The following is a 14,175-nucleotide window of genomic DNA, read 5'->3' as shown; positions in this document are numbered from 1 at the left end:
CAATGTCTTACAAGCTATTAGTGCATAAAGAAGATCTGTAAAGTTGCAAAAACTAAAGTCTCAAAAAAAACGTACGCCCCCCTAAAACAACTCGTTTTAACATGCCCCCACATGTCTATGTCACTATGTGGGAAGATTTGCATAACGCCATCTAAATGTTCACGCAAAGAAAGAAAGCGTAACTTTTATTGTCGCTGTTGTGTTTCATTGTGAAAGCTAAACTACTTTGTTTGGTCTTCCAGAAGAGAAACCAAATATTCAGATGTGTGCAGCACATTTTATGGAGGACTGTTTCCTGTGAGAGTTGCCTACAATGCGTCTGTGGCACAAAGGCTGTTTCTATAAAGTGGGGCAGTTCCAACTTTGCAAGGTCAGTCTGGTACCTTTTTAGTGATGTGAATATGAGCCTTATTTTTAAATATACAGTAGTATATAAATGTGTGTGTTCAGACACATAACCACTTGATCTCTCATGATGGAAAAACTAAACCATTCTCACGCAACCTCCCACATCTTGGAATCAGCCTTACGGGTAGAAGCGAACTATTAAACATGCACTATAAAAGGCAGGTTAACACCCTCACACACCTCACTGAAATTCTCCAGAGGATCCACCACACTAAAATCTCAGACATGGTCTCCATAATTGAGAGCGACCTGAATACAACCACCATAAAAATAAGCACGGCTGAAGGAGTAGCCAGAAGGAGAGTAGAAAAACAACAGCTTTGCCATGAAAGAGGAGAAGGAATGCGTGTGTGTGAGAGTGACACACAGATTTACAGGGGTCTGTCAGTAGAGTAGAGATTCCACTCACGGTCTGGCAACGGAAAACTAGGTCAGAAAGAGCAAGACAGTATGAAGCATTGCATGGTGAGAGTGACCAAATGTATTGTCGTTTATATATATATATTATATATGCGACTACTTGAATCCCGACTGGAAGCAAACACATTCTGGGCGTAACACACACTGGCGTTAATGCACGTGCTGCACGCCAACACACACATTTTAGTTTTTGTGTACTTTTTCTACTCAGACCATATCAGAACCAAAACTAAAACACTGCGCTGTGCCACTTGGACATATATTGGGGACCAAAAGTATGAGATCACAAGTGAAAATATATATATATATTTTAAATACAAAATTGTGTACTCTAAATTATATTAGGGTCAATGACAAAAGTGCAATACAGAAGAGGCCAAATATTTTGGAGAAGCAAAAAATTTGGATTCACATAGGTTAAACTTTTATACTATTTTAAAGAAAAATAAGTGTAATTACTAAAAATGTCATGTGGTGCAACAATCAAAAATAATAGCCCCTAATAGGCTAATAAAAGCCCTTTTCAAATAATTTCATGGAATTTAATATATAAATATAAATGCAAGTTTTAAAATCTTTTTGAGTTAATTTTTTTTTTCTTTCTGCATTTCATCATTAATTTGTATTTCAGAAATATCTCCGAGTCGCACCACATGACATTTCATGTCTGTACATAAAGGCCAATTATATGAAACCTCATAAGTGTGTGTTTACCATATTGACCTGCTGGCGTCATCCGTGCTGCTTCATAGCAGTTTATAAGCCCTGAATGTCCCAATCTCCCACACATGCAATGTGCTCTTCACTGCAGTAATCACTCCACATTACAGCAATCAGTCCTTGTCGCTATGGCAGCTATTACAATCACAGCCGCCCAGGCGTCTATAGCAGTTATGATCCACGGAGGCTCAGTAATAGATGTGGTTTATGCACATTTGCAACAGTGCGGCCTACACGTTCTTTCGTTTCACAGCACCTAGCACCTATTCAAGCACATTTGTATGTGTAAATTAAGTAGTCTAATGTTAGAAATGTTATGTTTGAGATGGCAAACAGCACGGGCTGGTTACTGGGATGTTGTTTATCTGAGGCTGCGCTTGCAGGGTGAATTAATTGAACCGTCTGAGTAAATTAGTTACTAATTGGTCTCAGAGGCATGAAAAAAAATGCCCTGTGTTACTCACTGATAACAGCAAGCTGCTTTTCTGGGTCAAGGCTGCTCAGCTCACAAAACAGTCTGGATCTGAAAGTTGACATTTAGGGGAACCAAACTTGTGCTACTTGTGCTACTTGTGCTATGTGCTAACTTACACAACAACACTGTTTTTGCTCGAGATATAACCACAGAGGAAGAGCGTTGCACATCTTGCGATAAAACGAAATATTTAGTGCTGTCGAACACAAGAACAAACTGTCCCTGGTTTTCAGGAAGGAATTATTAAGATTCAAATTGAGCTCTCATAAGACTCTTTATCTTGCTCAACATATAGTGGACATCTGTTTAAAAACACAAAGAGAAGTGTGAAGTGCGCACGCAGTTTTGTTGTGATAAGGTTTCACACAAGGCTGCAAGGTTGCGGTACACAGCACGTCTTCTATTGTGGTCGTTCTCTCTTTTTCTTTTGTTGTCAGCTGTCAGGTTTGCAGAACAGTGCTGTTCAGCGGAAAACAGGAAACAGCTGAAGCACATTCACGAGTTCGCAGAAAACACAAACATGTGCAGTTGTTTGCAAGCAGAGGACTTTAAATGTGCCACGTGCTAAGCTTACTGCCGTGATCGTTCTTTATCACCTTTCCTTGTCTGATATATGTCATAACACTTATCAAATTAATACATTTTCTAATCAGTTCCAGAGTAGATCAAAACAGTTTGACGGACAAGTTCAAAAGACTAGGCTTGGCTGCTGAGCTGAACATTCAGGGGATGTTCACCAAGGGTTTAACCTTTCCTAAAAGCTCTCATTCCATGCCAAAGTACAACAAATCTACACAGAATAAATCTTTTAAACTCTGACTGGTGCAAGAACATCATGCCATTTTTGAGCCAGAGACTAAATAATAGCTGACATTTACAGCAAGCTATATGGGTGAATCACATGAAAGCTGTCAGTAGCATCATATTTCGCCCTAAAATCAAAGGAAAGTAATTAGAGATTATATTTTGCTTAGACAAAATGAAGCCTATTTTAGCGCCATTAAGACTGTTTGCATTTCCACATCCACCAGGCCAGAGACCTTCAGAGAGAGACAGTGAGCTACAGAGGCCATGTAAAAATTCTAAGTATTCCTCTCTTGACGTAAAAGCAGGAACAAACATTCCATAACAGAAACAGAGAGAGAACATGGTATGACGTATAGATCTGGAAGTTACCCTTAAGACAAACACTACAAAAGAGATCATTGCATACAGTAACATTTAAAAGTGTTGGGGTTGTTCTGAAAGAAATGAATACTTTTAGCAAAGCACTAGGTTCTTTCCAAATTATAAAAAGACTTTCTGGTCTAAAGTAAATTTTGAATCCTAGATGTGGACTAAGTGTTTTGAACCACACTTTATACATACATATATATACACACACACAGAATTTATAGACAAACTGAATATATATCAGCAGTAAAGAAGAGACATCGGCTCTGGTGACCCACGCTATCAGCTCCATGCCTGTCTTCAGCAAACAGCAAGAGTAACAACTTAAACACTTATGATAAGTCAAGTGCAAAAACAACAGATAACAACCATTTTCTTGACGCTCACTTTATAAACTACTGCGAACACAAACATAAAACATATGGCAGAAAAACTGCTCTTGAATCAAACTTAAAATATTTTCCTAATATGCTTTATACACAGCATAAAATATATTTATGGTATTTTTCTTTCATATTATGTATAATTAATAAAAAGAATAAGCTTATCCTGCCAGTTCCGCAGAAAATATTCAGTTTGCTCTGTGGGAGGGAAGCAAAGAACACTTGGCAGGACTAGAAAGAGTCTAAATAAAAGAAGAAAGAGTGAGAGAGAAAAGCAACCAGGTGAGTCTCTCCCACAGTGACCAAGACTGCAGTTTCCTTCCAGCTGCCTTCACTCAGGTCCTCTTTTGTTGTGACCCTGTGCTGCAGACGAAGAACGAGAGGGTGGTTGAACACCGCAAGGCAGATGTGAGAAGAAAGGGGAACAAACTGAGACCACATAGTGTGAAGAAACACACATACCTCCAGTAAATCCACAGATAAGTTTACTGTGAATTCTAGCAGCTAAACACAACCTTAAGCTCTGCCAGACTCTGAAGGCTTGTTTTCTGGTTTGGGATATTTCTCACATGCATACTTCTTCTGAAAAACAGGACTGCTTGAGCATTTTGGACAGAATGACCTAAGCAGAGTATAAAATCAAGTAAGGTGACCTCTGGCAAGGCCTGCAGGTATATAATGGCGCTTTTCCACTACACAGTACCAGCTCGACTTGACTCGGCTTGACTCGACTTGCCTTTGTTTGGTTTTCCACTGTGTAAAAGTTGTATCTGTACCTGCTTCCAGGTAGTTTTGTTCGTACCACCTCCGGCAAAGTTCTAAATATATTGGACCTGTTTGAGTCACATAGGCAGAAAATGTATGTCCTGTTTCAAACACTCTCACTGCTTTCCAAGTGTTCGAACAACTATAGATCACACGAACAGCCATCCAGGTCTTTTCATGCTCCCCAATCTCCCTATTAATCTTCTCACCACCCCCATCTCTCTTTCCTTCTCTGCATTGTCTGTTGAATTGAAATACCCTCAAATTCAGACCGCTACCAAGCAACCTATGAAACAGAAGCTTGGAGATAGTGCCAAGTCAATCCACCCACTTTTTTTTTTTATACCAGAGTCAGCACTTTGCCACGGTACCCACAATGCCTTGTGTTTGATCTTCTGCTCCGGCTAGAGACAATGATCCTTGCAAACCTGCGTGTTTTCCTTTCTCAAACACAAAAGAAAATTGTCCTTGACATAGATGATTTCAGAAGAATATTACTTGCAAAAATCATATAATTCCTAGAGAATGCTAAGCATTAACATTCACATTTATTTTAATGTTAGCTACTCAGCTAGTGCAACATTCAATTCAATTCAAATTTATTTGCATAGCACTTTTCACAATTCACATTGTTTCAAAGCAGAACATGTTAAATGGATTTTTTTATTTTTTATTTAAATCTAAATTAATTTAGATATTCTAGGTACTAATAAAAGTTTCATGACCTTAAAGAGCGTGATGGATTGTATGCATAAGAAGATAAGTTAAACAGCAGGGGCAAAACCATTTAGGGCTTTATAGGTTAGTAGCAATATTTTGATATCAATATGAAACTTCACGGGTAACCAGTGCAGAGATGATAAAGTGGTGTAATATGATACTTTTTTGAGCTGGTAAAAACTCTAGCAGCTGAATTTTGGACTAACTGAAGCTTATTTATTGAGGATGCAGTACAACCAGTTAATAATGCATTACAGTAATCCAGTCGAAAGGTCATGAATGCACGAACTAGCTTTTCTGTGTCGGAAACAGATCAACATATTCCATAGTTTAGCAATGTTTTTGAGGTGGAAAAAGGCATTTTTGTAACATGAAATATAATTTTTGAAAGGTAAATTGCTCTCTAATATAACCCTCAGGATATATTTTAACTGCAGAGGATGATGCAACATGCTTCTAGTTGCAAACTGTATTCTAAGAGATTCTGTGTGCAGGTTTTTGGTCCAATAAGTAATGCCTCAGTCTTCCCTGTTTTCATCTGATCATGATGGAAAGATATAACTGAATGAAATATATATGAGTATCATTGCATAGCAGTAGCATAAAATTGTTGGCAAGTGGCAGCATGTATATTGAAAATAACAGAGGGCCTAACACAGACCCTTGTGACACCCCATAATTTACTGATGTTAACATAGTTTTTTCACCATGTAAGTAGACAAAATGGTAACGGTCTGCTAGATTCAATCTAAACCACCATAATGCCTGTCCCTGAATACCTGTATAATTTTGTAGTTTTACGTCATGGTTTATAGTGTCGAACGCAGCACTAAGATCAAGTAAAACTAGTATCGAGACATCTTGGGTCAGAAGCTAGAAGTCAGTTTTTGCAGGATGGAGCACAATTGAGTGGAAACTAAAATTTTCTAATAGTCAATCTTGATATCCTGGGCTACAGTCCGGTTCACACTAAGAAAGATAACTATATAGCATCCATACCAATACACAAAGTGCAGTTATGTCGTCTGCCTCTTTAAATGCTTACACTCTTTAAAGTTGGGTTGATTCTGACTATCTGTTAATGTTTTTGTAAGTAATGTTGGGCATTTATAATTCATTTTAAGCAGGTTAATGTCTAACATTTCACAAACTAGACTTGTTCTACTGACGTCCATGCAGACTTCCTCTCTTTGTCCAAACACAAAGAGAAAAACTGAAAAGCAGCCAGGTCTGCAGGTCACCTGCAATATGTTTTTACTTTCAGATGTCACATAGACGTTTAGAAGTTTTCTTTAAGATGTTTATGAATGTATATAAAACTGAGACCTTAAAGACATCTATCAGATGTTTGTACACAGCAGACATATGTGTGCTATCTGGGATGAGCATGTTTTGATAAAGAATAAGACCAGGTCCACGGGAAACCATTGCCAAGATAGGAAATCTTTTATTACAGAGAAAAAAAATTTTTTCTTCCAAAATATAGAAATCTGTACAACTTCCACACAATCAATTTACATGAACTGTACAAATTTACAGCAGTTCATCACAACATACCCAAGAATGAGGAAAAATAACGAACTCAAGATTTGTACAGACGAAAAAAAAAAGAAAAAAAAATTCCCCTAATACAGACAGCTTTATCTTGGGTTGCTCAGAATTTTTTCTTTTTGTCTTAATTTAAAAAAGAAAGAAAGAATGAAAGCAAAGATAAGAGGGGGAAAAAAAAACAAGGAAAGTCTATCAGCACAGAGCATGGAAACTGATATACATGTAATTTTATTTTTTTTTACCAAAACAACTTTGGTCCTCTCCAACACTTCCTAACACAATTGGCTTCACTTATGAAAGAGTAATTCATGTTAAAATATGAAATACAAAAAGGAACACATCTACACACAGCAAAATATCAATTATTGGCACTTCCCATATGTATGGTTATGTACTCACTCTACAGTATGTTGTACAATAACAATACATTCTAGAAATATGGAACCACCTCAGATGCGAAAGTGGCAATAACATGAATCACTTCTGAAATGACTGACAAAATTCCCAACTAAATCTTTCCCTTCTGTTTTTCACATTTTAACCTGCACATCCATAAGAGTTTTGATGAATGTCTGTGGCCTGAGCTTGGCAATACATTCCAAATCGAGACACGTTCGGTCTCAAAAAGTCACATAACTTCAATGTTTAACCTATTAGTGCATTTCATGTGCGCTTGCCTCAGAGTAGACTTGAGTTCAGACTCACAAAGATACTTAAAACTTGTGTGCAAACGCTTACCGAACTGAAACGGAGAACGAAAATAGTTTGCTGATGTCATTTCAGTGGAGGTGGGGGTAAAGTAGTTTGTAGTAGTTTAAAAGCTGCAGATCTAAAGAGCACTCGATTTGTCTGTTCCAATTTGGTTACGATCACCAGAATGATGTTAAAAAGCTTTAATATTAAAACAATCAGGCAAAGGGGGCTTCCTCTCAGAGTTTAAAGCATTCAGAATGGTGGGATGGCAAACTGAGTCCAAATTTCAAGGTTCGACCCGTACTTAAAATTTCAAATTTAATTTAAAAACGCCTTTCCGCCTCTCTAAAATAGGCCAAAACAACATAAAGGGACAGCAGTGCATCGACAACCCGCCGTAACCAATGGTCCTCTAGAGTCGAATGTATTAGCACACATTGGACTTATTATCAGCACCTTGTCTCTGCAGTTTAGCGGCTAAGGCAAGAGTAGTCCGTTGCACACATACAGGCACACAAAGCCTGCAATCAGCTTATTTCCGCACCTCGTGCCAATGTAAACAGAATCGGCCAGAACCAGGAGCACACCTTATGTCTCTTCCCGTCCCAACTCGTCCCTGTACATAAGGCTCAGTAGGTTTTGGAGTGCGCTCGGTATATATGCTGGCATAAAAACTCTCCTGCAGACTGCAAGAAGGGGGCCGGAGAGGATTGTAGCTGCCCTGATGTGAGGGTCCTACCCCCTCCTTTGACAGGCTTAGAGAGGGAGGTGATATGTTTTGACTGCGCACTCCTAGTTAAGACTGAGACCGGTGACGAAAGCTGGAAAGTGCGTCGGGAGACCCGCTGTAATAAGCGAGCATCACTGGCCCTCCGATTCTGCAAGAAGATGGGCAACATTGGTCCATTTTTTTGATGCCGTTTCTTGCTGGTCTGTTGTCTATTGCCATTTAATGGCTTAAAATTGAGTCTTACAGATAGAGAACTAATTTCTTTGTGCAGAGCGCAAACATAGAGAGAGCGAATTACCACAACTGAATGAGAAGGTACGCGTTGGAATGCAGCTGGGTCGAATCGAAATGTCATCCCACACAGTCTAAAATGTCAAAGTGCATTCAACATCCTTTCTAAATCAAGCAGAAAGTAAAGACCGCATCTGCTCAAAGTAAAAAAAAACAACAACTTTGCTACATCTTTTATTTTGGTATGACGAGGGGTTTAAATAATTCAAATGTTTAGTCGGCATTCGATTTTTCTCTCTCTTTTTTGTTAGAAATTACATTCGTCCACGAGGGAGCCCCAGAAAAAGCTACAAGCATGAGAACCTTTGCATCACAATGCCATTAACGGCTAGCGCAGGTAACAGTATGACACAGGTATTCCACCGCGGCAGTGTACAGGACGGAGGCTGTTTGAAACTGGTTCATGTCGACCTGAAGCTCAAAATAAGGCCCGTTGCATACCAGACAATGAGAAGAGTGACAAATGTGCCGCTTTGTGGTCCAATAAATGGATGTTAAAAAAACAAAAAAACAAAGGAGGCTTGTAAGCGGTTACTCAGGTCTGGCACAGCTGCCGGTGTGTCTGGGCTTCAGCTCGACAGTGAACGGTGAAATGATAAAACGGGATTCTGTGACTAATTCCTTAACATTTTAGAGGGAGTTTGCGTTTATGCGATAACATAAACAGTGAAAGCGAAAGTGCAAAGTCAACATCGGCAGAAGATGGTGGAAAATGCCCCCCGAGGACCGCCGACACGGGAGTGGGCAAGTCTCTGTGAGCTGGGGGGCCGGGCGATGTTTCAGGTCTTCATTAGCTGCCCCAGGGTCAAGCCTCTGGTAGATCCAACACAACAACAGAACAGACAACCAAACGAGTGAAAATTAAACCTACGAGGTTTCCATCACCTGGATGTAGGACACATCCTGTTTTTTTTTCTTCTTCTTCTCCTCCTTCTCCTTTCTCTTTTTTATTTTTAAAAAATGACTTCTGTGACCAATTTAGCTGGACACAGTCATCAGGTAAGGTTTAGTGGAGCTGGTGCGGCCCATAACCAGAAGTTCCTCCTTGCAGCTGATGTGACTGTCCACCATTGGGGATACCTGGGTGACAGAAGAGGCGGGGTTGCTGTTTCCAGTGGTGATGCTGGGGTTTCCGTTGGTGCTGGGGTGGGACTCATAGAGCACGCAAATCGAGCCGTCCTCTCCGATGCGGTAGGACACTTCAAATGGGTCGACCCACAATGTCAGCTCACTGGGAAGCAGCAGGTAGAGTTGCTGGATGCTCAGGCCAATGCGCTGGCCGGCCTGTCCCACCAGAGGGTCCATCTTGTGGTTGATGCGTATGCATCGATACCCAGAACCTTTGTTGGGACGGTCTGGGAACCAGTGGTGCTTGTATTGCTCTGTAAGAGAGAGATGGAGCTGCTTTTGTAATCTTGCATATATGAAATAATAAATAAAATGCATTGACAAATAAAACAACAACAAAAAAAAGAACAGACAACACATATAATAAAATTATAACATATAATAAAACTCATTTGTTTGACCGAAATGCTGTTTTTTTACTCTGTTACAGATGCACAGATATTAAATTTTTGGATGAAAATCACGGCCAGTATTACGGTCCTGTTAGTTTTTGTTGTTGTTCTTAAAAACCATTTGAACGATTAAATTAAAATTATTAATTGTAATGTACATTAAAAGACGTTAATTTTAAGATGTTATCGAAGAACACTATTATCAAGTTTCATACTTGATATAAAATATAAACGCAAATACACTTAACTCCGCTGAGGATGCACAGATATTAATACTGGCTGAAAAGATTATACTAATATGTATGTCATATAGTCATCATAAAAAAATCTGTCAGTTTGTCTCAATCATTTAAAATTAAATCAATTGTTTTAAATGGTCAATTATAATCTACATTAAATATTCATTTTTAATGTTTAAGTAGATTAGACTATAACTTGAGTATAATTAATTAGTGTAATTAAAAGCACACTATCATTAACTAAGTGCTTGCTAGATGTAAAATTAAATTGAAACGAACATGCATTTTTAAATATCCATTATCAACCGATAATATTCAGATATTATTACTAATATTGGCAGATAGGTGACATGTCCAATAAACAAATATTACAATTTATGTAGTGGTTATATGCATCCTTAATTACACTAAAACAATGGTTATAGTTTTTGAATCCATCAAAAATGTATTTGTTATCCTAGCAATAAAAGGAAACGTGGATGCAATGCAAGAAAGGACGGACAAATTATTACATTTAGAAAGGAAAACAAATAAATACTACTTATCTGCCCACACATACCATAACCATAAATTGATAAATTAAGCATGGTTTAAAAAAAGAAAATACAAATTCCGATAGTATGGCCTTGTAGCAAATGTAACATTAGAAAAGGGGCGAGGGTCTACAAAGGATGCTTTTCACAGTGTGACATGATCGTTGGTAGAACGCAGATAAACAACCATTAACCATCTGTGTCAGAGGCCTACGTGACAGAGAGAGAGCGCGAGAGAGAGAATCATTTGATTACACAATCCCCTTTTTCTGACTCAAAGTCTTCAAACACAACGAGACCAAAAGGGTGAAGTCCTGGCAGAGCATCTAGAGGGGGAGGGACAATCCTCTTAAAGCCAAAGTGTCCCATTTAGGCAATATGATTTCATTATTTCATGGTTCAAATGGATCAGCTTTGCTTTTTGCAAGTAGGTGATGTTTTTGGTCAATATCTTTTGGGATAATTCATTAATAATAGTGGCGACTCCAAACATCAAATCATGACTTTTCAAAAGTGCCAGGTTACACCCTGCACAAAGGACTCGTCTTCCAAAAAGAAAAAGACTTCTCGCAAATGCTTTTTCGTTCCCTTCTGGCTCTATTGTGTGACAGGTGGAGAACAGGAGACAGAAGGATGGGTCTCAAGCCTCTTTGTGCGGCTCTGAAATAGGCCAGGCCCCCGCAGGCCACCTGTAAACTTAGATAATGCCGCCTGTGACGTGACGTCCCATTCTCCTGGAAAACCACCCACAACTCTGGACTGAGCCCAGACCGCAACAATGCACGTACTTCACATAAAAATGTTCAATGAAATTAAAATGTTGCCTGTCGTTGTCCAAATAGCCTTGTGGTGGCTGTATTATAAAGTCTTATTTGTGAAACAAGGCCTGCTGTGAGGTAAAAAATTAGGACAAATCCATGACAAACGTTTATTTAGTAATGTGATTAGAGAACAGGAAGCAGAAAAACTGATTTTCAGATTGATCTTACACAAGAACTGTTTTCAGTGTGGCAATCCTTTCTCAAATGCACATTTTCATTGTGAAGAAGGAACTAACCCACTTTTTTTTCTACCCTATGGGGATTGTGAGCAGTCTTTGTTCTATTGTGTGGACATATGTTGGGCTGAGAAAGCTGGGAAGGGAAGGAAGGAGAAAAACTAAACACATCCTCTGCAACAGTAATGTGCGATGTGAAACTAGCACATCCTCCCTTCCACGACTGACGGCCATTTTGTCGGACTAGGGCCACAACTCCATTTGTTTACAAACAGCATTTAGTGACTGTCTGTTCCCATCACAAATGGGAACTAAAATACTATACTATGTTATAATACTATAAATATATACATAATCATAAGTTGGATTGCTATTCAACTGCTTAACCACATAATTTTTTATTCTAATTCATTGTTTTTGTTTTCTGAATCTGAACAAAGGGCCTAACAAAATGCTGGTCCATAAAAAAAAAATACGGAAAATGATGGGTGGTTAAAACAAAACCAGGAAAGGACAACAACATTAAAAGAACAACGGAATAATAATTAATTGACTTCACTTCGGTCTTTACACCTTTTTTCTTTTATATGATTACATGCTTGGTTAGTAAAAAAACTAACAAAGTGTAGAGGCATGTGATGCAATTAAAAATGATTAAGTGACAATTGTATTTTAACACAAAACAGCTTAAACGCTATTTAGTTGTCTATTCAACTTGTGGCGGTCATTGCTAGTACGCTGCGTACTTACATGTTCATTATAATGATGCACAGGCACAGTGTGAATTACATGCACTATTACCCGTATGCAAAAGAGATGAAACATCAACCCTAGATCTGATATCTTAGACATTCAGACTTGCTGTGCATTACGTAATTTACTGCCTACACCATATGGCAAGCCATTTCAACATTCATTCCATAAAACTATTTAGCATCTAACTGAATTACTACCAATCAATTTAACTTTAATCACATTTTCTCAATTTCACTAGTAACATATGTAGAACAGGTACTAGCAACAGAAAAAAAAAATAGAAAATAAAAAACAGTCAATATAAAACAGAAGAACAGGACAATAACATAACAATCGAGAAGATACTAGTATGTTAAGAATAAGTAATATTGACTTTGACTATTAATTGTTAATGAATAGTAGTCACTCTTAGAATAGTTAGTAGTTAGATAGCATTCACTACGTGTTGATATACATAATTTTAATGGGGAAAAAACGATAGTTTTAAGGAATTACGGCTTGCCACTTGAAATCCATTTATTTTTAACTACATTTACAACCCGTCAGTTAACTGAACTTTTAATTACGAAGTCATGTAAACGATCACATCTATAAATATCTATACATGTTGGCATTTTTCGGTCTTCGTTTAGCGTCGTTGTTTTTGTCGAAAGGTTTCCACTGTTTATGTTTGTGCGCAACGCGTCCGCGCGCTTCCGCCTATGTGGCCAAGTACATTAGCTCGTAAACAAAGAGATCGATGTTTTCCCACATTTTTAACAAACAAACGATACACATAAATAGAAAGTGGATATAACGAAGTTCCTATTCTTCTGTAAATACTGATACTTACCTGCCAGGATGTCCTGTAGAGTCTGGTTGAACGTCTGGAGCTGTCTGTCGTTCATATGTCCTTTAATCCGCAGGAATCTCGACAGAAACCCGACGGCGGCGCTTATCTCTGGTTTCATCGTTCCTCGGGCACAGAGGGTATGCATTGAGAAGCTCCGTGCTCTGTATGGCCAATGTGCTTTTGTTTCCGTTTGCAAAATGATCCTTGTTTTTCGCGTGTTTTATTTCTCTGATGCCTATGCTGAGCATTTATTTGTCGAGGCAGGAAAAATTCGGAGAGTGCTACGTTTTCCAGGACGGTTCAGTGCTCTGACTTGGGTGGTTCCGTCCGAAAAGACACATAGAGGTGGATTCTACCCTCCTCCGTCACTGTCCTCCAGTAAAGTAGACCGTACCGAAAGCGAGCAGCGCTTATGTAATGCCCCCTCCGCTACCAGCAGCAACAACAACGGGCCAATCACGACGCTGAGACGAGGTGACGTATACGCGGAGGAGTGGGCCCATTACGTCACAACTCTAGAAATAAACAGAGCATGTGAAAAAGAGACTGAATGAAGGCTTTTAACCCTTGCATCAGAAAACCAACAACATTACAGAGACTTCAGTGTCATGCACAGCATTGATATACAGAAGTATAATAATAAGGGCTCGCGCTGTCATTTAAGAAATGTAGTTACTTCTGCATCCCGTATCCTCTGCACTGATATTTGGAATCTCCCACTCTCTTCAAGGGGAAGACCCGAGGTTTAGTGTACTATTAGTGGCTTTATAAACTCACACATGTACATCCCACACAACCACACGTTCCTGACCAAACAGAAGGTGTTTTTTTTAAGGAAGTTTGTTAGATAAGATTAAAAAAAAGATAAAGGCCCATTGTGGGATAAAAAGTTAGTCGCAATAATAATTTTTTACTCAAGGAGAAAACAAGCCTTGATCGTTTAACTGTCTAAACGCAAAGCTTATGTGT

The 14,175-nt window shown here is 38.7% G+C and overlaps 1 protein-coding gene across 1 annotated transcript; it reads right to left on the bottom strand.

The window, feature by feature from the left end:
- Nucleotides 1–6,486: 6,486 nt before the first annotated feature.
- Nucleotides 6,487–13,590, bottom strand: LOC113048273 (protein BTG1-like). The gene is made up of 2 exons (XM_026209988.1): nt 13,207–13,590; nt 6,487–9,711 (listed from the first exon to the last, which is right to left on the bottom strand). Exons 1-2 carry the CDS (start codon nt 13,349–13,351, stop codon nt 9,308–9,310), a joined length of 549 nt encoding a protein of 182 aa, XP_026065773.1. The 5' UTR covers nt 13,352–13,590; the 3' UTR covers nt 6,487–9,307.
- Between the last annotated feature and the right edge of the window lie 585 nt (nt 13,591–14,175).

Source organism: Carassius auratus, chromosome 29 (assembly GCF_003368295.1).
Source record: "Carassius auratus strain Wakin chromosome 29, ASM336829v1, whole genome shotgun sequence".
Taxonomy (NCBI): Eukaryota; Metazoa; Chordata; class Actinopteri; order Cypriniformes; family Cyprinidae; genus Carassius; species Carassius auratus.
The sequence above is the reverse complement of the archived record's forward strand: the minus strand, read 5'-3'. Positions and strand labels throughout refer to the sequence as shown.

Coding starts and splice junctions, on each gene's coding strand:
- LOC113048273 (XM_026209988.1), bottom strand. CDS start 13,351: ATGCATACCCTCTGTGCCCGAGGAACGATGAAACCAGAGATAAGCGCC. Junction 9,712..13,206: donor TCTACAGGACATCCTGGCAG/GTAAGTATCAGT, acceptor TCTCTCTTACAG/AGCAATACAAGCACCACTGG.